General features: G+C 47.0%; 5 protein-coding genes across 10 annotated transcripts in view; 4 read left to right on the forward strand and 1 right to left on the reverse strand.

Moving 5' to 3' along the window:
• The window catches only part of spen (split ends), a 91,267-nt gene extending 83,364 nt beyond the window's left edge, over positions 1-7,903 (forward strand). For 3 of the 5 annotated variants that reach the window (XM_033380099.1, XM_033380100.1, XM_033380101.1), the window contains 7 exons: positions 26-3,636; positions 3,709-3,815; positions 3,954-4,034; positions 4,180-4,378; positions 4,451-4,720; positions 4,787-5,118; positions 5,199-7,903. In XM_033380099.1, coding sequence (XP_033235990.1) covers positions 26-3,636; positions 3,709-3,815; positions 3,954-4,034; positions 4,180-4,378; positions 4,451-4,720; positions 4,787-5,118; positions 5,199-5,486 — 4,888 coding nt within the window. In that variant the 3' untranslated portion in view covers positions 5,487-7,903. The remainder of the gene's footprint in view (positions 1-25; positions 3,637-3,708; positions 3,816-3,953; positions 4,035-4,179; positions 4,379-4,450; positions 4,721-4,786; positions 5,119-5,198) is intronic. The other 2 variants (XM_033380103.1, XM_033380102.1) reach the window with 2 other exon arrangements.
• A 2,212-nt stretch (positions 7,904-10,115) lies between these two features.
• On the forward strand, positions 10,116-11,060 carry LOC6903560 (E3 SUMO-protein ligase NSE2-like). The gene is made up of 2 exons (XM_002132397.3): positions 10,116-10,312; positions 10,372-11,060. Exons 1-2 carry the CDS (start codon positions 10,234-10,236, stop codon positions 10,989-10,991), a joined length of 699 nt encoding a protein of 232 aa, XP_002132433.2. The 5' UTR covers positions 10,116-10,233; the 3' UTR covers positions 10,992-11,060.
• A 449-nt stretch (positions 11,061-11,509) lies between these two features.
• On the forward strand, positions 11,510-12,771 carry mRpL10 (mitochondrial ribosomal protein L10). Of its 2 annotated transcripts, none has more exons than XM_033379433.1 (3): positions 11,510-11,600; positions 11,758-11,866; positions 11,985-12,771. In XM_033379433.1, the coding sequence occupies exons 2-3, from the start codon at positions 11,845-11,847 to the stop codon at positions 12,722-12,724; spliced, it is 762 nt and encodes a 253-aa protein (XP_033235324.1). In that variant the 5' UTR covers positions 11,510-11,600; positions 11,758-11,844; the 3' UTR covers positions 12,725-12,771. The 2 variants fall into 2 exon arrangements, with proteins under 2 accessions (XP_033235324.1, XP_015035553.2); XM_015180067.2 differs by having other exon boundaries at positions 11,526-11,641.
• On the reverse strand, positions 12,749-15,019 carry LOC4817828 (homeobox protein Mohawk). The gene is made up of 4 exons (XM_001357432.4): positions 14,886-15,019; positions 13,940-14,003; positions 13,171-13,887; positions 12,749-13,111 (listed from the first exon to the last, which is right to left on the reverse strand). Exons 2-4 carry the CDS (start codon positions 13,981-13,983, stop codon positions 12,907-12,909), a joined length of 966 nt encoding a protein of 321 aa, XP_001357468.3. The 5' UTR covers positions 13,984-14,003; positions 14,886-15,019; the 3' UTR covers positions 12,749-12,906.
• A 1,335-nt stretch (positions 15,020-16,354) lies between these two features.
• Tbc1d15-17 (TBC1 domain family member 15/17) lies at positions 16,355-19,250 on the forward strand. The gene is made up of 3 exons (XM_001357431.4): positions 16,355-16,599; positions 16,696-17,584; positions 17,651-19,250. The coding sequence occupies exons 1-3, from the start codon at positions 16,486-16,488 to the stop codon at positions 18,775-18,777; spliced, it is 2,130 nt and encodes a 709-aa protein (XP_001357467.2). The 5' UTR covers positions 16,355-16,485; the 3' UTR covers positions 18,778-19,250.
• The last annotated feature ends 246 nt before the right edge of the window (positions 19,251-19,496 follow it).

The raw sequence follows: 19,496 nt of genomic DNA on the forward strand, positions 1-19,496 counted from the left end.
AGCAGCAACAACATCAAGTCCAGGTACAGCAGCAACAACAGCAGCAACAGCAGTTGAACCAACAGCAGGCACTGCAGGCGCAACAGTTGCACATCCAGAAACTGCAGCAACAGGTACAACAACATCCTCCCCAGCAGCAGCAGCAGCTGGGTCCGCCGCCACCGATGTTTTCACAGCATCCGCCACGTGGTATGGCCAACCAGCAGCAACAGCAACAGTTGCCACACAGTCCGCCGTGCAAGCCTGCAAATCCAATGGTGCACAGTCCATCATTGCTGGTGAGAGTGCCACAACCGCAGCAGCAACTGAATGTGATCCAAAGTCCAACTGCCAAGCAGCCACTGATTGTCCAGCAGCATATTGTGCCACCGCCAGCAGCACAAGCACCGACGACAGCCGCCAACGCGAAGATCCACTATCCAACGCAACAAAATGTGAATCCCAGTCCCAATCTCATCAAGGAGACCCCGGTGGAGGCATCGGGATCAGCATCATTGGCCAACAAGACGTCGGAGAGTGTTTCGGTGATACGGACACCCACACCCACGACCAGCGGCAGCGGCAGTCCGGCGATAATCTCTCCAAAGGCAGCCAGTGCCACAGCCGGTGGCACATCCCTGCTGACGGAGGAGAATCTCATCAAGATCTCGTCGCAGCCCAAGCAGGATGAGCTGATCGAGCAGGACTCCAAGGAGGTGGACAGCGACTACTGGTCCGCCAAGGAGGTGAATATCGATAGTGTGATCAAGAAACTGGATCCACGGGAGCCGCCGCCACCTCCGGCAGTCATCAAGGAGATGCCCCCGACAGTGGCAGTCGCGGTGGCTGCCCCAGTGGAGGTGCCACCCACCCCTACCATACCCACGGTGACACCAGTGTCGACACCGCCTCCTGCTGCTACATCTGCTCCTGCTCTTGCTCCTGCTCCTGCGCCTGCCCCTGCCCCTATTCTAACGGTGAACGATCACGACACGGAGGACGAGACGGAGACCCTTCAGATGGCCCCGAAGCCCAGCACTCCGACTGTGGGCAGACCGCCGGGTCGTGGAGGCGCTAGCAAGCGTGGCAGACAGCCACGTGGCGCCAAGAAGCAGGGCGGACTTCCACTGACCACGCCAGGCGTTGCGCCAGGAGCTGATGCTGGATTGGGCATCGCTCCCGGCGACAATGGAGTGCAGACGCGTCTAAGGAAGCCGGTGACGGCGCCTGTGACTCGCGGCAGGAAGGGCCGTCCGCCCAGGAACCTCCTCCTGCAACAGCAGCAGCTCCAACAGCAGCAGCTGGCGCAACAGCAGCAGAAGGCCATGGAAATGGCGACACCCACATCCACACCCACGCCCATAGCAGCAGCTGTGGCAGCGGTAACGCCCAGCACTCCAGTACCGACGGCCGCGGAGAAGAAGGCCAGGAATCAGGCGCTGACTCAGGCGCAAGCCTCCAACCAGGACGTTTATGAGTTCAACGATGACTCCGGCGAGGCTGAGCCCAAGGTCAAGATTGCGACTGTGGTGCAGCCAGTGGAGGATCAGCGGCCGCGTCTCATTCTGACAATCAACAAGTCGCAGCCGTCGATCAGGAGCAGCACCGACGTGGAGCCACCAGCAGAGGCACAGGCACAGCCACAACCACAATCCCTGTCACAGCCACAGCCCCAGGCGCACGCCCACAACGATGCGACGATTAGCGACAACTCGAGCGAATCGAGTAACACGCGCAAGTCTCGCCGCCTGCAGGAGAAGGAGGATCGTAGCACAGTGGACGACATCATCGAGGATGTGGTGCGGAATACCAACACACAAATGGCCGCAGGAATCAGTGCCGGAATCGGCGCACAGACTCCTCCCCGCCGCTCCGGACGGAATGCCCAGACGAAGAAAACGGATCTCGTGAATCCGCCCACCAATGCCGTGGGTCGTCCCCGTCGCACCAAGGACAGGAAGCAAACCATCTCGGAGCCGCTGTCGAGCCTGATGGAGGACTCATCGCAATCCTCATCATCGCCAGCACCGCCCGCGACGCCCATCCTGCATGGCCCCGAGCAGCATGCCGCACATATGCCGCAGCTGGACACCAAAGAAGTTGAACCCACAGCCGCCACGCCATCCGCTGTTCCTGTTCCTGTTTCGCATCCTGCTGCAGTGCCTGCAGTGCCAGTGGTGCCAGTGATGCCCGTGCATCCCACGAAGTCCACGATACCGCAGCATCCGAAGAAAAAGGCGATTGCCGCAGCGGAGATCGAATCGTATCAGGCCATCAACTCGTCGATACCCAGTGGAGGGCTGCCCATGCACCAGACGGCAGCTCCGGCCACGCAGAAGATCACTGGAGGGGCAGCGGATGCCGTCAGCAAGGCCCTGGTGGATCCCGTCACGGGAGTCATCACCGCGGGCATGCCGCAGGGCAAGGAGGGCAACCTTCCGGCAGCCACGGCTGCAGCTCCCACCAACAGCAGCAATGAGGCGGCACCGCAGATGCAGCAGCAGCAGCAGCCACACCACCAACACCAGCAACAGCCGCTGCCACAGCAGCAGATCAATGCCACAGTGCTGGCTCCGTCTACGGCGGCGTCCATCACTGCGGCTATGGGCAACAAGACCGTGCAGCTGGATGCAGCTGCTGCAGCGGCGCTGTTGAACAAACCCGTCAGCGTGTTGGTAAAGCAGCAGCAGGGACAACCGCAGTTGGTGGCGCCACCAAAGCAACAACAACCGATAGTGCTACAGCAGAATCCACTGCCGACGGTGTTGCAACATGCCCAGCTGAGCAACGTGCGGCCACCGCAGCCACTGAAGGCGCATGTCCTGAACAGGGAAAAGAACCTCCAGCAGCAACAGCAGCAGCAGCAACTGACGCCCACGAAGGCGCAGCCAGCGGTTGCAGGACACATGCTGATCACAGATGCCGCAGGCAATCAGCTGCTCCAGCCACAGATCATAGCACGCCACTTGCAGCAGCAGCAGCATCTGCTGGTGAACGTGCCGCCACCATCGGCACATTCGCCACATTCTCCCAGGATTCAGGGGCAACAGCAGCAGCAGCAGCCACAGCAACAGCATCAGCAGCAGATGGGAGCAGCAGCACCCATGCCACAGCAACAACAGCAGCAGCAGACGCTGGTCATCAAGCAGGCAACATCTGCAGCACCACCGCAGATCCTGCATGTCGTAAGCTCCAAGGCATCCGTGGTGCCGCAGCCGCAGCAGCTGCCGCCCACCTCTTCGGCGACAGGATATATGCAGCGTGGCAACTCTGGCTACGTGCCGCCCACCGTGCTGGCACCTGCCACATCCGCACAACAGCAGCAGCTGTACAAGCCACCGAACCAGCAGAAGACCGGACCACCGCAAGGAGTGCCAGTGCAGGTGCAGCTGCCGCTGCCGCCGCACGGGATACCCATGCTACCCAATCACCCGGGCCTGCTGCTACAGCAGCAGAAGGCCCCGGCTCACCTGCAGCCGCAGCAGCATCAGTTGACGCCTTCGCCGCCCTTGGCGCCTGGCAAACCGAATCCCGTGGTGCACAGCCTGCAGGCAGGTCAGATCCTGCCAGGGAGCGTGGGCAGTCCGCCGCCCGTCTCCGTGGCTGCAGTGCTCAAGTCGGCGCAGCAGCAGGCTAACTCTGCAGCAGCAGCAGCGGGTAAGTGGAACGCCCTACCAGCTCCAATCGACAGACGGAGCGTAACTAATCCTCGATCTCGATCCATTGCAGTCTTGCGCACGGCCATTCCCAACATCAGTCCGCAGGGACAGCCGAGGGTTTCGCCCCTGGTTCTGCCACCAGGAATGCCGGGAGTGCCGCCCTTCGACACGAGTCTGGTAAGCATATCGATCAAGCCGTAGTCCCACCTAACACTTAATCCTATCTACTAAGCATAAGCGTAACCAAAACTAATCCTGAAACTAACTTTTAACTTTAAACTCTTGAAATTGCCAACATTTTTGTGGACGCTGCAGCACGATCTGGGTGCCTATGTCAGTGGACGACGCACCCAGAGTCCGCCGCCGGCCCACCAACAGGCTTCGCCCATAACACCGGTAATGCACGAGTTTTACTTGTGGAGCTTACAAGTAGCGTAATCCCAATCCCCCTCTGGCCAAACAAGAAGAGCCCCCAGAAACCCTGCCTCGAGGAAATCCCTTACTAATCCTCATCCAACCTTTGTTCGATCCTTGCTTACAGAACGATTCCACGTATCGGGGTGTGGCTGCGTCCAGGGACTTTATGCTCTATCAACACCATTTGATGCGCAGCGGCGACTACGACGACAAGATGATCAGCAACAGTCCGCCGTTGGAGCTACGGCGACCTGGCAGTGGACCACCGCGCACCATTGCAGTGCCGCACAGCCTGCAGAGCCCGCAGGATCGCACAGCAGCGGGTAAGTACCGATTGAAGCCACTCTTATGGAACAACTCATTGATATGATATGATCCCCTCGGTTCCTTTTCAGACTCCCCTCAAATGGCGCAGGTCTATGTGCATAATGCTCGCATTCCCCATGCCCACTTCAGCGACATGGCCACGCGGGCGGGCTACTACGAGACCGGTGGGATACAGCTGGAACCGCCGCCAGCCCATCGACCGGCGGCCTCGATCAGCGTGGTGGTGCCGCCACCGCCTGTCGGGGCGAGTGTCAGTCCATTCCTCGGCCGGGATGGCAGCATGCAGCTGGAGGATAGGGAGAGGGAGATGGAGCGCATGTCCATGATCGCAGCAGTCGGTGAGTGTCTGCAATCACGATATCCATATCCACCAGTAGCCCTGACTGACCGTTCCCGTTTCACAGTCAATCAGCAGCAGGAGCAAATGCCAGCAGCTGTTCTGCACGCCGGCATGGAGCTGGCCGCCGCCCAACAGCAGGCACCGCCGCCAGCAATGGCCCCGCCGCCGGGTGACTCGCTCGTGACACTGCTGCAACGCTATCCCGTGATGTGGCAGGGATTGCTGGCCCTGAAAACGGACCAGGCTGCCGTTCAAATGCACTTCGTGCACGGCAATCCGAACGTGGCGCGTGCCTCACTGCCGAGTCTGGCGGAGAGCAGCACGCCGCTGCTGAGGATTGCCCAGCGTATGCGCTTGGAGCAGACGCAGCTGGAGGGAGTGGCCAAAAAGATGCAGGTAAGTCCTATCCCACTCTCATCTCTGGGTGGACCGGAAATCTGTTACAGATGATAACTGAATGTTATTCCCATGTACAGGTTGACAAGGAGCACTGCATGTTGCTGGCCTTGCCATGCGGCCGAGATCATGCCGATGTGCTGCAGCACTCGAGGAACCTACAGACCGGATTCATCACTTATCTGCAACAGAAAATGGCCGCCGGCATTGTCAACATCCCCATACCGGGAAGTGAACAGGCCGCCTACGTGGTGCACATCTTCCCGGCCTGCGATTTCGCCAACGAGAACCTGGAGCGTGCCGCTCCGGATCTCAAGAATCGTGTAGCCGAGTTGGCACACCTCCTGATTGTCATAGCCACTGTCTAAGGCACACACCAGAACAGCCAGGACAGGACAGTGCCAGGACAGTGGCTGCACCACCGGACTATGACTTTGTAAATCTCTAGGATGCGACACTTTACCCAGACTCTGACAAAGAAAAACCACCCACAAGAACCAAGAACAGCAGCAGGCAACTACAAGAACTACAACCAACCAACAAAACAAGTTACGCTCTTCTAGTATTTTAAGTAATTTTAAATAGCGATTAAACAAGCAAAAGTTTAAAAAAGCAAAGCAAAGCAAAAAGAACTTAAACAAGCAGAAATCACATGCAAACTTTATTGAATAAATAAATGCACGCGACGAAACGAGACGAGACGGGACGAAAATTAGATGGAATGGAACATTGTTGCTCCCAGAATATGTATTTGATTTGAATATCTGACGAAGAGAATACAGAATGTCATGTCCAAAAACAGAACTCAAACAAAGCGAAAAGATCCAGCGTTCAGCAACCACTTGTACACTTTAAAAGCAAAAGCAAAATACGATGAATATATATTTGTCTAAATTTAATTATTTAACCTTCCCCTAATTTAATCCTTTAAAAGAAAACAAAACAAAACAAAATGAAAAAGAAAAGAAAAGAAAAGCTTGCAAAGTATCGTTAAGTTTGATCTCAAGAAAAGAAAGTTTTATTTTTTGCTTAATTTAAAATGAAAGAAAATGTAAGAAAAAACACACACAAACACAACAACAAGTAAACGTAAAGGCAACACGCAAAAAAAAACACACACACAAGCAAATGTTAAACGAAAAAAGCTTAAAACATAATAACTGTTTACTGTACTATGCATACTACTACCCATACCATACCATACCAATACCAATACCATACCATACATAATATGAATATCCGATGATTCTATGACCCCCAAAAACACCTCTCTGCCCCTAACAAGTTTGAGTTTTCGATTGGTGATTACTTCAAGGGTCAAACCGCCGCCTCCCCACACCCAAATACTTTTGCACATCTTACAAAGTTTCCGCCAGAAAAGTCCTAGAATTTGTTGAGTTTTCCAATTGGTTCATTGGCTCTATGGAAGGCCCTCCCTCCCTCTGTAGAAGAAAGGCCTGGCATAGACCCAAGGACCCAACCAACTCGAGCGCCCATGAACTTACCCTACCTGTCTGGTGTGGTCTGATCTGTCGCCAACGCTGTTTGCAGCACAATTAGGTTTAAAGATGCGCCCAGAGGCTTTTCCTACGATTACATACACACACACACATACACACGTATACATTACATTATATTACCATACACATATACATATACATACATTACGAGTATACATATAGCCACGTATAGAGCGTATTTAATTATAAACGAATATGTGTTAAGCCAAATATTTTAAAGTTTAGAGAGAGAATAGTTTTGTGTTGGATTTCCTGCTCCGCTCTGCACCAGAGCAACTTATATTGCTTTCCATCAAAACCCCCGCAACGACGGGGTTTCTGTTCTTCCAGACTCGACGTTGTGGGTCTTTTTGTGCGACCCCTTGAACATTTTTTTTTCTGTTAGATCTTGTTGGTTTTTGAAATTGTCGATACCCCATTACAACACCACCACTGCCACAACACTAAAACACTGGACTATCTAAATCGAGGCGTTCCGTTCCGTTTCCCGTTTCCAGTTTCCGTTCCCCATATTTCAATTTTGTTCAATACTAATTCGGTTTGTTCGCGCGAAACTTTGTAAGATGATTGTTTGGGGGATGCGGGGGAAGCCCTCTTTATACCCTCAAAAGCCATCTGCTGACACATACACAGACCTAAACACCCTCCTCTACCCTAAACATACATACCCACGACACCATATGCTATAGAATAAACTATATAGTACTACCTACCTACCCTCTCTGTACACTCCTTAAACTTAAACGTACGTTTTCACGCCCACTTGTAAATTATGTGACGACAACAAAAAGATGAAACAAAACAAGAAAAATAATGATAAAACGAAAAACAAAACAAAATAAAAAAAGATGAAACAAAAACAAGAAAAGAAAACAAAACAATACACAACTGTAAAATATTTAAATTATTTAGAATCTAACAGATATATGAAATGTAAATACAGTTTAATTAGTGTTTAGCCCGTATTTAGTTGTATGTTTTAAAACTAAACTAAAGAAACTGTACATTATATAACACAATTAATGATACGAAAGAAAAAACACGAAACGATCGATCAGAGGAAGAGATCAGTTCATACAGAAACAGAAACAGATAAACAGAAAAAAGTAAAGTAAAAGGAAAGAAAACATTTTCAAACAGAAACAAAAACAGATGAAGCGCTGTTAAACATATGTTTATGTATAAGTTGTATGCTTTAAGACACTTTTTAGTTATTTCCTAAGTTAATTTGAAGAAAAACGATTAAATTACACTTATTTCTTACACTTGGTTTCTTCTTATTGTTATTATTATCCTTTTCCTTTAAAACTATGGACATGATCCAGACATTTTCGACCTCTCCTCCCAGATCCCAAATCCCAAATCCCAGATCCAGACAACTGTCTGATTTGATTGTTCCCAATAGCGTTGTTGGTTGTTCAGATAAACCGTTATCTCTCTCAGCCCGCGAAAACCGAAACAAAACCGAACCGATCGAACCCATTAGCGAAATGCAACTTATACATACATATATACATAATATATATAGATGTTAATGTTATAACTGTAATTAAATAAATTCTATACCTATGCATTATAACGATGTTGGTGTTTGTGGATCTTCTCTCCTCTCCACAAAGCTTTGATTTTGGAATTTCAGAAATTTCTTGGTTCTGTCTGTTTAAAATTTAACAGTTTCAGTGTTTTTCATCTTACTGAACACTGAACGTGAGCGACCATATCTACCTCACACACCTTGCATAATTTTATACTTTTAAAGTACTTTTTGGAGTATTTTCTAGTATATCTATATTTTTCTGGTATAATTACTGTATATCGGTATATAACGGTATATTTAGCCAATTTCATCAATCTATTGAATTTCATTTTCAACGGTATATAGAAATCCAATAAAAGCAAGTATTTAGAATAGGCCAATCATGTATTGAATTGATTCATCAATCGTACAAAATTGAGTGGGCATGGCTAAATGTTCCATATGGATAGTATTATTCAACGGAACAAAGAATATGAGGAATTGGTCGTTTTTTTGAATCGAATTTGAATTCGCCGCAGTTCGCCGCAGTTCGCCCCAGTTCGCTTTAGCAACAATGAGTCTCATTCCATACACAAAAGTTGCGGCAACATTTACTTGAAAACCGTTTTTTGGTCAAAATAAAATACATAAAGGTAATTAAAAGAAGCAATCTTGTAGAAAATGCATTTATCTATGGGATAAAGCTAAGTGGGCAAATCTATATAGCTTGAAATATAGGCAATACCCGATTCGCCGCAGTTTTGCTTTAGCAACAATGAGTCTCATTCCATACACAATGTTGCTCATTCCATACACAATGTTGCGGCAACATTTACTTGAAAACCGTTTTTTGGTCAAAATAAAATACATAAAGGTAATTAAAAGAAGCAATCTTGTAGAAAATGCATTTATCTATGGGATAAAGCTAAGTGGGCATCTATATAGCTTGAAATATTCGATTTTGCAATAACCGGTTCACAACAAATGAGTCCCATTCCATACACAAACATGTTGCTAATTCCATGCACACATACCCTGGGGGAAATGGATGCTATAGAATTGTGAATATGTTTGTCATCCCAGGCAAAAAAAAATTTATTTTCAATATATTTTAATATTATTTAATATTATTTTCAATATTTCAACGATATTTAAAAGCTTATTGTCTTTTTGTAGGGACCAATAATAGGTATCAGTATCGAGATATACAAAACACTAAAAAATGTCAATTTGAGAAAAGGTTTTTGTTTGTTACGTTTTATCTTCATATCAATATTTATACTTTCATATAAAATTAACAAAATAGGGTATACAAAAGCATATACTAAGGCTTACACGCAACATAGCGATCGTTTTTTTGTTGAACTTTTTCGTTTAAACCTTTTTTTACAATAAATACAATAAAAGAAAGGATTAAAAACTATCCAATCTTTTAGACAATTTATTCATCAATGGAATAAAACTATGTGGGCATTGCTGAGAGATTTAGTTAGTCAGCATTATTCAATGAAATATCAAAATTGAGCAATTTCCTTTATCTTTTGTTTTGATTGACCTATTTCGCTACTTGTTTTTTGTTTGACTTATTTCGATAAAACCTCTTTTTACGCAAATTGCAATAAAAGCAAGTATTAAGAATACACCAGTTAGATAGAAAATTGATTCATCAATCGTATATAATTATGTGGGCATGGCTAAATGTTCTATCTAGCCAGTAAAATTCAGCGGAATATCAAAATCGAGGAATATGGTTTCCAATCCTTGACGGAGAACGTTTAACCTATTATAAGCCAAGGGGGTATTTCAATCTTCTGAAAATAATGAAAATTGAATCATTTAGCGCACTTCAGCTTAAAGTTGGATGGTCATCGTTGTTTTTTTTTAAGTTCAGAGGAGAGATGGCATATTTTCCTCCATTTACCTCAAGTAGTTGAACTATTTAAATAGAGGGGGCATTAGTGGGCTAAGACACTTCCATAGCATATTTCTGAGGCGGTCTCACAAATGTAAACAAATCGTAAAATTTTGTCTTTCCACCTAGTTTTTGAATCAAATTGCTCGCATTTTCTGCCTAACATAATGGATTTTACGAAGCAGATGGACGATGACCTCTTCATGCTCATTGAAAACACCAAGTTCTTTAAGCAAATGGCCGACGGTAATTTATTTCCAAGTTAGTCTTTTAATCGAGTTGTAAACAGATCTGAATTCACACAGCGCTGGGCGATTGCGATGAGAATGGCGAAATAAAAAGGTTTCTCGAAGAAAGCGTAAGAAAACGCCTGCAGATGGGAGAAAAAGTTGTAAAAATAGAACAGGAGTATAAAAACACCTGCAAGGCCATGGATCAGGCCAAGGGTGAGAGTGCCAGCACGGAGGAGCTCTTGAGGAAAGTCGATCAACTGAAAAAAGCTGCCGCTAAAAAGTCCTCCAATGTGAAGAACAAAGCCAAATACAAATACTTTAAGAGGGAAATTGAATCCTCTGCTGGTCCGGCCAACGGGAATGCTCCTACTTCCGATGGTGATTGCTATATGTCCGAAGTTGTGCAAACCGGAGGCGATGTGTTCTCCCTACACGACCCATGGTCGATGGCGCTGATGAAGGACCCCGTACGTAACACGATGTGTGGCCACATCTACGACAGTGGATCGGTTAACGCCATGATAAAGGATAACCTCAGTATCCGCTGTCCTGTATCGGGCTGTGCCAATGAGCACTTCATTCACCCCTCGCATTTGGTGCAGGACATCGAGACTCAGGAGAAGCTGCGTCGTCATCTGTCTGAGCAGAAGTTCGGGGCAACTTCTGATTCTGACGATTCTGATTCTGATTAGTAGCTAAAGTGAGGTATTTTTTTTAATAATACAAGAATATAGATAGCCCACGAATGGTGGAGAAACATATAACTATATTATACATTAACAGGCAATATCCTTATTGCCCTTGCCCTTATAAAATTAAGAATTAAAATATTTAAGAATCGTCCTTGCTGTATCCTGTATCGGAGAAATTATCCCGATTGCAAATAGGCGTGGGACGTCGAGATCGGTTCACAAATAGCGGGAAAAACTAATGAAAACTATTTTTTAATGGTGAAAACGTCCTTGATAAGGACTATTAAATCGGATCATTTTTCCGATCGGGCCACAATCGGATACTGGACATAATAATTATATTTGAGTTGTAAAAATAAAAATCATAAATAATTATGTTTGAGTTTTAAGGCCGCCGGAGCGCGCCCGGTTCAAAAAGAGGGCGGGCGCGCCAAAAAGACGCGCCGCAGGACACGGAAATGATCTATGAACTGGTTAGTGCTTAAATAGAGAGTTTTTATGAGGATTCAAGTGGGTTAACTTGAACTAGTTCGTACATAGTGAACGTTTATGAAAAACCGATAACTAGGGCTGCACTCACCCAACAGATGTTAGCAAAAACTTTAAATTGTAAGTAAAAGTAGTGGTAAATAATAAAATAAAATACACTGGTATGAATAATTAAGAAATTGGAGCTCTGTGGCCCCCGCAACGGCAAGCGTTTCGCCATTCCAGTTCGGTAGATAGTTTTTTACACTCAAACAAATTTCTTCTTCTTTCTCTGCAGTTCCACCAATTGAATTTCTATTACTAAACTGAACTTAAATAAAATCAAAAATATAACATTATTTAAGACGCGGAGCAATCTTGAGATATGGCCAATATGATGCAGAGAAGTAAGCGCTATGTATAATTAAATAACCAGGCACAATTGTTGGGGCACTCAACGTCGGCTGGCTCGTGGTTATACAATCCGCTAAATTATTGTACCTCTCTGTCAATTGACAATTACAGGCCTGCCCCTGACCACTACACGTACTCCGGTGCTGCAGTTCCTACGTTTTCGTGGAAAAATCAACATACAGCGACCAAAGGAGCCACATTATGAGCGTGCTCGTGTTGTGGCCGTCACACAGCCAAAATACCCGGAGCTGCCAAAGGCACGCTCGTGCTTCCAGACCCGCGCCGAACGCACCAAGGAACAGCTGGAGAATCCCTACAACGAGATCATTGCCCGGGAAGTGCGAAACTGGCTGAATCACTCACAGCTAGTGGCTATCTTCCACCTGAACTCCATCACCGCCGACGAGATCTTTCGGGTGCGAGTCCAGCTGCATAAACAGAACCTGCATTTGAAGTCGTATGGCCGCAAGATCATAGACCAAGCCGTGACCGGCACGCCGTACGAGGCCATCATGCCGCTCTTCCACTCCAATCACTGCATTGTGTTCTCCCCAAATCAGCAGCAGATTGGCACACTGCTGAAGATCACACGCAGAGTGCCACAGATGGTGCTGCTGGGAGGCATTGTTGAGAAGACACTGCTCAGCAGAAACGAGCTGATGGCCTATGCCCAAATGCCAAATCTGCAGGGGGCCCAGGCACAGCTCGTCCAAACCCTCAACCTGGCAGCTGGCCAGCTGGTCCAACATCTGCAGACGCACCAGGTTAATCTGGTGCAGGTCCTGGACGTGCACGCCAAGGGCAATGGCGATACCAACACCAATACCACAGAGACGGCGGACGAGTCATAATATTGTAAAATTCTAATTGTTAAATAACAAGAAAAGCGAAAAAGTGATTATTTTGTCTTTCATACTAAACTAGCAGCTAAAAATGTTAACTACGACTAGATTGCACTTTTCCAACGGGCCTGAATCTTCTGCTGGAATGATGGCGTCAGATGCGTTTTGGGATGCCTCTTAGGTGCCGATCGTTAGGAGCTTATCGTTGTCATGTGATGCCAGCGCTGTCTGCAGTTGAAGGCGAGATTCGCAAGAGCCTCGGCCGCATCCAGTTCGTCCTTGTGGTGCAGCATCCAGCGATCACCGCGTGCCGCTGCCGTGGCATCGCTGGTAAAGATCACTTGGCTCTGGGCAGGTCGCTCCTGTCCCTGTCCCTGTCCACTGCCACATTTTTGTCTAGTTGAAAGTGCAGGGTCAATCAGCATGAATCAATCACCGATGTAGGGAGTCCTTACCTGCTCGTATTCCATTCGATGTGATAGTTGTTTCGGTCTGGTGTGAATTTCGCTGCGCTCTCCAGCCACTTGTTGAGCTGGGTGGCGGTGGCTGGCTGCGTGATTCCCATCGCTTCGTCCTCTGCAGTGCTATCCCGCAGATATTTCTCCATCATTTGGTGCTTGTACTTGGCCTTGCCCACCGGCACAGTGGGTAACATGGGAATGCGATGACTGCTGTGCTCCGGCATTGACATGTTTCCAGATTCTACGTAAAAGTTTGGCTTGAACACAGCTGTGGAAGCATTGTTTGCGTTGCCATCGCTGCCAGTACTGTGGCTGGACAGCTCATCGTCATCGTAGTCCCCATCATCATCTTCCCCCACGCATGGTCGTATCTCCTCCTCCCATATGCTGTCCTCCGATGAGATGCTAAACTGCTCGACATTCCCCCTCGCATTGTGGTTATAGTTCTTAATGAGATGACCCCAGGACTTTTTGGCCTTCTCCCGCTCCGAGTTCTTCAGCTTCCGCCGCCAGTTGGCAAACCAATTGCAGATCTGGGTGTATGTCAGGCCAGTCTCTCCTGCCAGCTGCTTCTTTTCCTCCCTGCTGGGATAGGGATTCTCCCTCCGCCGGATAAGCCAATCCTTCAGCATACGCTTTATGTCTGGAGTGAACAATCGCTTGGCGGCTCGCATCGGCTGCTGCAGTTCATCCTCTGGTGGCCAGGCTCGTCTGCAAAACCCGTTTCGAATCAATTTGGATACTTTCCGATCAAATGACCTACCTGCTGTGGCGACGATTGCGCTTGGGTCGCGAAGACTTCTCCATAGATGGCCCACACTCTGCAACTGCAAGTGGAGAGAACACGAATGAACGAATGATCTTGCAGTCCATTGCTCACGATAAAATAGTCAATCCAATCATTTAAAAATACTCTGTAAGTCAATTCAATTTCAAAACATTCGGTGGGTGGCGCTATTTCTGGCCTACGAATTTTCATGTTTTTTGGCTCTGTTGCTGTTTTCCTTGCTTTATATTTTCCTCTCAAATTAACGAAACGAAACAAATATTTTGGCTTTGTCACGAGAACACGAGAACGAGAGAGGATGGTAGATGGGTCACCCGAGGGTGGGAGAAATGGCTAAATGGATATCACCGAGAGAAAGAGAGAGATTCTCCTATGAAGAAGAGACATTAAAATATGTTAACGGTCTGTCTACCAAACTCATAGCCTCTGAATATTTGTGTTCTGAGTAATTAGTTCACAGGTCACAGTTCTGTCTCCCGAACATCCCATCTCATCTCGGTTAAGCAATTCATTGATAAAATTTACGAATCATGTTTTTCAGCAGACCAAACTGTACATACATATAGGTACTATATTTATACCTCTACGCTCTCCGCTCTACGCTTGAGTGTGACAATGGATAGGTCCATGATGTTTACGATTCTCAGCTAATTTTTCATGTATGGGGCCCTTAAACAGATATGCCACATTCTGCTATATTCTCTCTTTTTTGTTCACATGCAGACATGCAGGGGATGCATCAGTTTTGTTGACACTCTCAGATAATTGTGCTAACATTTATTATATAATCCTAATATAACAGCTAATTGCTTGTTTTCCAACAGAATTGGAAAACAAACTGAAATTTAAGTTGGACCCAAATTGAGGTGCAATTGGAAAGGCCACGCATTTAATTTGTTTTGCGAATAGTATCTGCACCCACCTGTAAATTTGCAATTTGAATTTGAATTCTAATTTTGTTCTATTTGAGAATATGAATCCGACGGATGGTCAAATGTATCGCTCGTTGGACGTACTGGCGCAAACTGAACTCTCTCAAAAGTTTTCAAAACTGGCCGAAGATGCTTTTCGGCCAACTGAGAACCCAACACTTATCACACGAATGAGGCACTTTTAATCTATTTACAAAACACGACACGATACGACAATACCTATGCGCTACCTATGTCGGTTCAGTCCAAAAACTACAGAGTATTCTCAGTGCACGATTTGCGAATCGAATTTACTTTCGCTTTCGATATAATTTTCACTGCTGCAGTATTCGGATGAGATGAGTCGGTGGCCATGACGTGAGTAAATATAAAGTGTGTCGCAAGTGGTGTTTGGAATCAACTTATCATCATTCATTTCCTCAAGCTTCCGACACATAACATTTTGTTTTTATATACAAATCTCGTGTTACGATGTTTGCGGTTGAACTGCTCACAAACGACTTGAACGTCATTTACGAATAGGTGGTAAATTATTTTTTAACTTCCTACCACTAGCCACCATTTTTGAATCGGGATTTTAGTATCAAGCGCACCGGTACGTAATTAACACTCACAGAAAAAATGGCTTATAACGTCTCGCTCATCCGAAAGTGCTGATTGGTGCAAGAATATCCCATTGTCATGAGCTCAAGATCAAACATGGGTCAGATGGTATGTGGAAAAGTTTTGGAAAAGTTCAACTACCTGGAATTGAGACACTACCAGAACCATTGAATGCCTTGCTCATCAGCACGTACCCAGATTTAAAACTGTTCCTGAAGTTCACAAAGAGTTCACAAGACTGCGGCAAAAGTACACAATTATTTACACAAATTATCTTCGTTTCACTTTAACTTTCAGTAAGTTCATGCCCTTGAAGAGAAATGAACTAATGTTTTTGTTTAAATTCAAATTACACTGCCCGCCAAATAGAAAGAAAAAATATCGTTATTAATACGTTTACGGTATCTTTTTTCTTGGTTCTTGGTATCTTGGTATTTTCTGAAGTCGAAATTTAGGTTAGATGGAATATTTTATCCATTTTTTGGTAATATAATAGTTATAGCCATTGGCGTTTTTTGGCAAAGCAATATCACGATATTAATATATTTTTCCCCGCTACGAATTCAGAGTGTGTTCGGGTCAGTCGTGTTTTCAGCGGTTTAACTGAAGTGGCTCACCTTTTTAAGAAGAAGGGGGTTAAGTGGGTTAAGTTCGCTTAACATGAGAATCTGAGCCCTGTACTCGCATGAACCTCACCTCGTCGTGTTTTGTCGAACAATATACCTTGAACATAAAATCGTATTAGGCAAAAGGGGGGATTTTACCTGGCAAGCGTTGCATTTTCTGAACCATTTTGCCTGTTGTCCATACCTTCTTTTTCTTCCCATTATGTAGCAAATGTGTAGTTACCGTGTAGTTGCTATGTAACCTGTACAAAATTGAGCAAATGTAAACATAAAACGCATAAGAAACATTACATTGTTGTTTAGAACGTAATAGAGGAGATATTAAAAAAAGTTAACAAGAAAAGCCAATTGCACGGCAGCTATGAACGAATCTGTGCGCTATGACCGCTGTCAGCAGATTCAGTTGGGTGTCCTGAGCGAATCGCAGATGTCGGCAGGGGAGGAGCCGCCCCCACAGCCCCAGGGAACGGGTAACGTAAGTATTCTCTATTCTCTATTGTTTAACTGACTCATGATTTTGTTCTTGTTTTTACTACGTTTTTTCGCCTGCCTGCATTGTCTTTAATTTTAGATTCTGTTTACTCATGATGGGGTGCTGCTGAAAAAGGCCAGTGCCGAGCATATTTCTGACTTAAACACAAGTGGCTCCTTGTCCTTGGTGGAGTATACGTCATCGGAGCTGCCGCGCCGCCGTCTGTATCTGGAATGGCAGCCAAACGATAGCATCATGATAGCTGACGACAGCCAGGACCAGGGTGACTGGGCACTGGTGGACAGAATATCGGGGCGGAACCGCACCACCTCCGAGTGCCGCGCCTTCAACACAAAGCCCAGCGAGCCGGGCAACGGAACTGCATCCCGCGCGAGAATCATGAGGGTCCTGCTCGATGAACTAGATGCGGTCGAGGTTCGGCATCGCGGTCAGACCATACGGTTCATCCGCAAATCTGGTGGCGGAGTCCACAGCGAGTTCTTCTTTCAGCACGGCAACGCTGATCTGTTTGTGCGCTCCATGCGGGATCTTCACTTCATCGAGAGTTCCGAGACGACTCGTGGTGGCGAGGAATATGCCATCCTGACCACCGAGAATCAGAAGCTGAAAAAGACCTTTGCGGAACTGGACATCGGCGATATCAAGTCAAGTCATTTGCCGCGGGAGAGCTGGCTACCCAATAAGCTAGCTGGCTTCCTCGGCAACATTCCAGACTATGTTCAGCCGCCGTTCCAGCGCTCGCCGAAGTCGAGGCCGGGCACTTTGCTGAGTGGCGATCGTCAGACCTCGCCGGACAACTATCAGATAATTGGATTGAGTGGCAGCACCAACAGCGCCTGTTCATCGAACAGCCAGAGCCGCGGAGGTAGTGCGGACAAGTCACCAGCGGACAGCGAACTGGAGAACCTCAATGCTCAGGACGAGAAAATTGTCAACAACTTGCCGGATCGCCAGAGAGTGGAGCGAGGTTCGTTTTAAGATTTCTTGAGAAAATTGCTTAACTTGACTCCAATTCGATTATGTTTTTTTCCAGGTTTGCCTCTTACTGAAGCCCAGTGGCTGGAGTTTCAGACACCAGACGGGCGCATCTCGGATAGCGACCGAATCAAAGAGATCGTATTTCGCGGTGGTATATCCCACACCCTGCGGTCCAAAGCCTGGAAATATTTGCTGAATTATTATCGTTGGTCCGACACCGAAGCGGAGCGAATAGAGAGGCGTAAGCTGAAGTCGCTGGAGTACTACAACATGAAGGCGCAATGGCTGGCAATGACTACAGCACAGGAGGCAAACTTTTGCGGCTACCGTGAACGGAAGTGCCAAATCGAGAAGGATGTGAAACGCACCGATCGCTCGCTTCAATTCTTTGCCGGAGAGGACAACCCCAACCTGGCTCTGCTGCAGGGAATTCTCATGACATACGTAATGTACAACTTCGATCTTGGCTACGTCCAGGGGATGTCGGACCTGCTGGCGCCTATTCTCGAAATTCAGGGCGACGAGGTGGATGCCTTCTGGTGCTTCGTGGGTTTCATGGACATGGTATTCACCAACTTCGACATGGACCAGGCGGGCATGAAGAACCAGTTTGCCCAGCTGCGGCGCCTCATCGAGTTTGCCAATGCCCCATTGTTCAACTACATGCGCAGCCATGACTCCGACAATATGTACTTCTGCTTTAGGTGGCTGCTTGTATGGTACAAGCGGGAGCTGAGCAACGAGGATGTGCTCAATTTGTGGGAGTGCCTCTGGACACGTCTGCCCTGTCCCAACTTTCACTTGCTCTTCTCCGTGGCCATCCTGGATCAGGAGACAACTGTGATCATCGAGAGTCAATACGAATTCACTGAAATACTAAAACACGTTAACGAACTTTCGGGCCACATCGACGTGCAACGAACTCTGGAAATAGCCGAAGCCATCTATCTGCAACTGAAGGCATCCGAAACGCTGCCTAACGATATTCGCCTCATCATTGGAGAGCCTCTACTGCCGCCTGTTGCAGGTGAGGAGGCGGAGGAAGCAATAGACGAGGAGCCTGCCTACTCGGATGATGGCTTCGACGAACTGGTACCCGAGCCGACGCCCGAGGAGAAGCAACGGCAACAGGCCCTGCTGGAGGAGGCCTGCGAACGCTCGCTCTTCCTGACATACCACTAACCTGGGTCGAAACTGGAAGGAAACCGGAAACCAAGCCAAGCCAAAAGCCAGCCCCTAGCAAATCATGCGCAAATTATCTTAGACTTTAAGACTCAAAGTTTACTACCGCATCGAAGCGAAGCGAAGTGCTTTAACTGCTGATACACAGATTTATATATTGTATATTATACATATTTGTACGTTTTGTATTTATTGTAAGTTCTTTCCAATCACCTCCCCTCCTCCCATTACCCCATACCCCATACCCCATTCATTGGCCAGAGCAATTAATCCCCCCAATAAGTATACCAAAACAAAGTTTTCAATTACGAGTAGATAGGACTTGGCTCGCGCCCATCGAATGCTTGGGTAGATCGTTTTCGTTTTATCAAAATTCAACACGCAGCAGCTACTTCTGTTGCCCTTTTTTTAGTTTACTCAATTACTGTGAAAATACATACAGATAATACATCGAAAACCGTAATATTATAATACATTCAAAATTGCCGCAACTTTGAGGAGGGAAGTCGTCTGTCCTCGCTGTGCGAAGCTTTTAATACTTTAATGATGTACACAGCCAAAAAAAAAGTGCGGCGCGTACCTTGGGGAAAATGGGATCGGCGCGGTACCAACATTTCCATAATCGTGAGAATCCACGAATCCAGCCCATATTTTGGGCAAACAAAGGGTCTGCTTTCTCAGGATCGGGAATATCAAGACTGACGATCGACATATTTACC

Source organism: Drosophila pseudoobscura, chromosome 4 (assembly GCF_009870125.1).
Source record: "Drosophila pseudoobscura strain MV-25-SWS-2005 chromosome 4, UCI_Dpse_MV25, whole genome shotgun sequence".
Taxonomy (NCBI): domain Eukaryota; kingdom Metazoa; phylum Arthropoda; class Insecta; order Diptera; family Drosophilidae; genus Drosophila; species Drosophila pseudoobscura.

Coding starts and splice junctions, on each gene's coding strand:
- mRpL10 (XM_033379433.1), top strand. CDS start 11,845: ATGGCCAATATGATGCAGAGAA. Junction 11,867..11,984: donor GGCCAATATGATGCAGAGAA/GTAAGCGCTATG, acceptor TGACAATTACAG/GCCTGCCCCTGACCACTACA.
- LOC4817828 (XM_001357432.4), bottom strand. CDS start 13,983: ATGGAGAAGTCTTCGCGACCCAAGCGCAATCGTCGCCACAGCAG. Junction 13,888..13,939: donor CGCAATCGTCGCCACAGCAG/GTAGGTCATTTG, acceptor CGGGTTTTGCAG/ACGAGCCTGGCCACCAGAGG. Junction 13,112..13,170: donor ATCGAATGGAATACGAGCAG/GTAAGGACTCCC, acceptor ACTTTCAACTAG/ACAAAAATGTGGCAGTGGAC.
- LOC6903560 (XM_002132397.3), top strand. CDS start 10,234: ATGGATTTTACGAAGCAGATGGACGATGACCTCTTCATGCTCATTGAA. Junction 10,313..10,371: donor CTTTAAGCAAATGGCCGACG/GTAATTTATTTC, acceptor GAATTCACACAG/CGCTGGGCGATTGCGATGAG.
- Tbc1d15-17 (XM_001357431.4), top strand. CDS start 16,486: ATGAACGAATCTGTGCGCTATGACCGCTGTCAGCAGATTCAGTTGGGT. Junction 16,600..16,695: donor AGCCCCAGGGAACGGGTAAC/GTAAGTATTCTC, acceptor CTTTAATTTTAG/ATTCTGTTTACTCATGATGG. Junction 17,585..17,650: donor TCGCCAGAGAGTGGAGCGAG/GTTCGTTTTAAG, acceptor GTTTTTTTCCAG/GTTTGCCTCTTACTGAAGCC.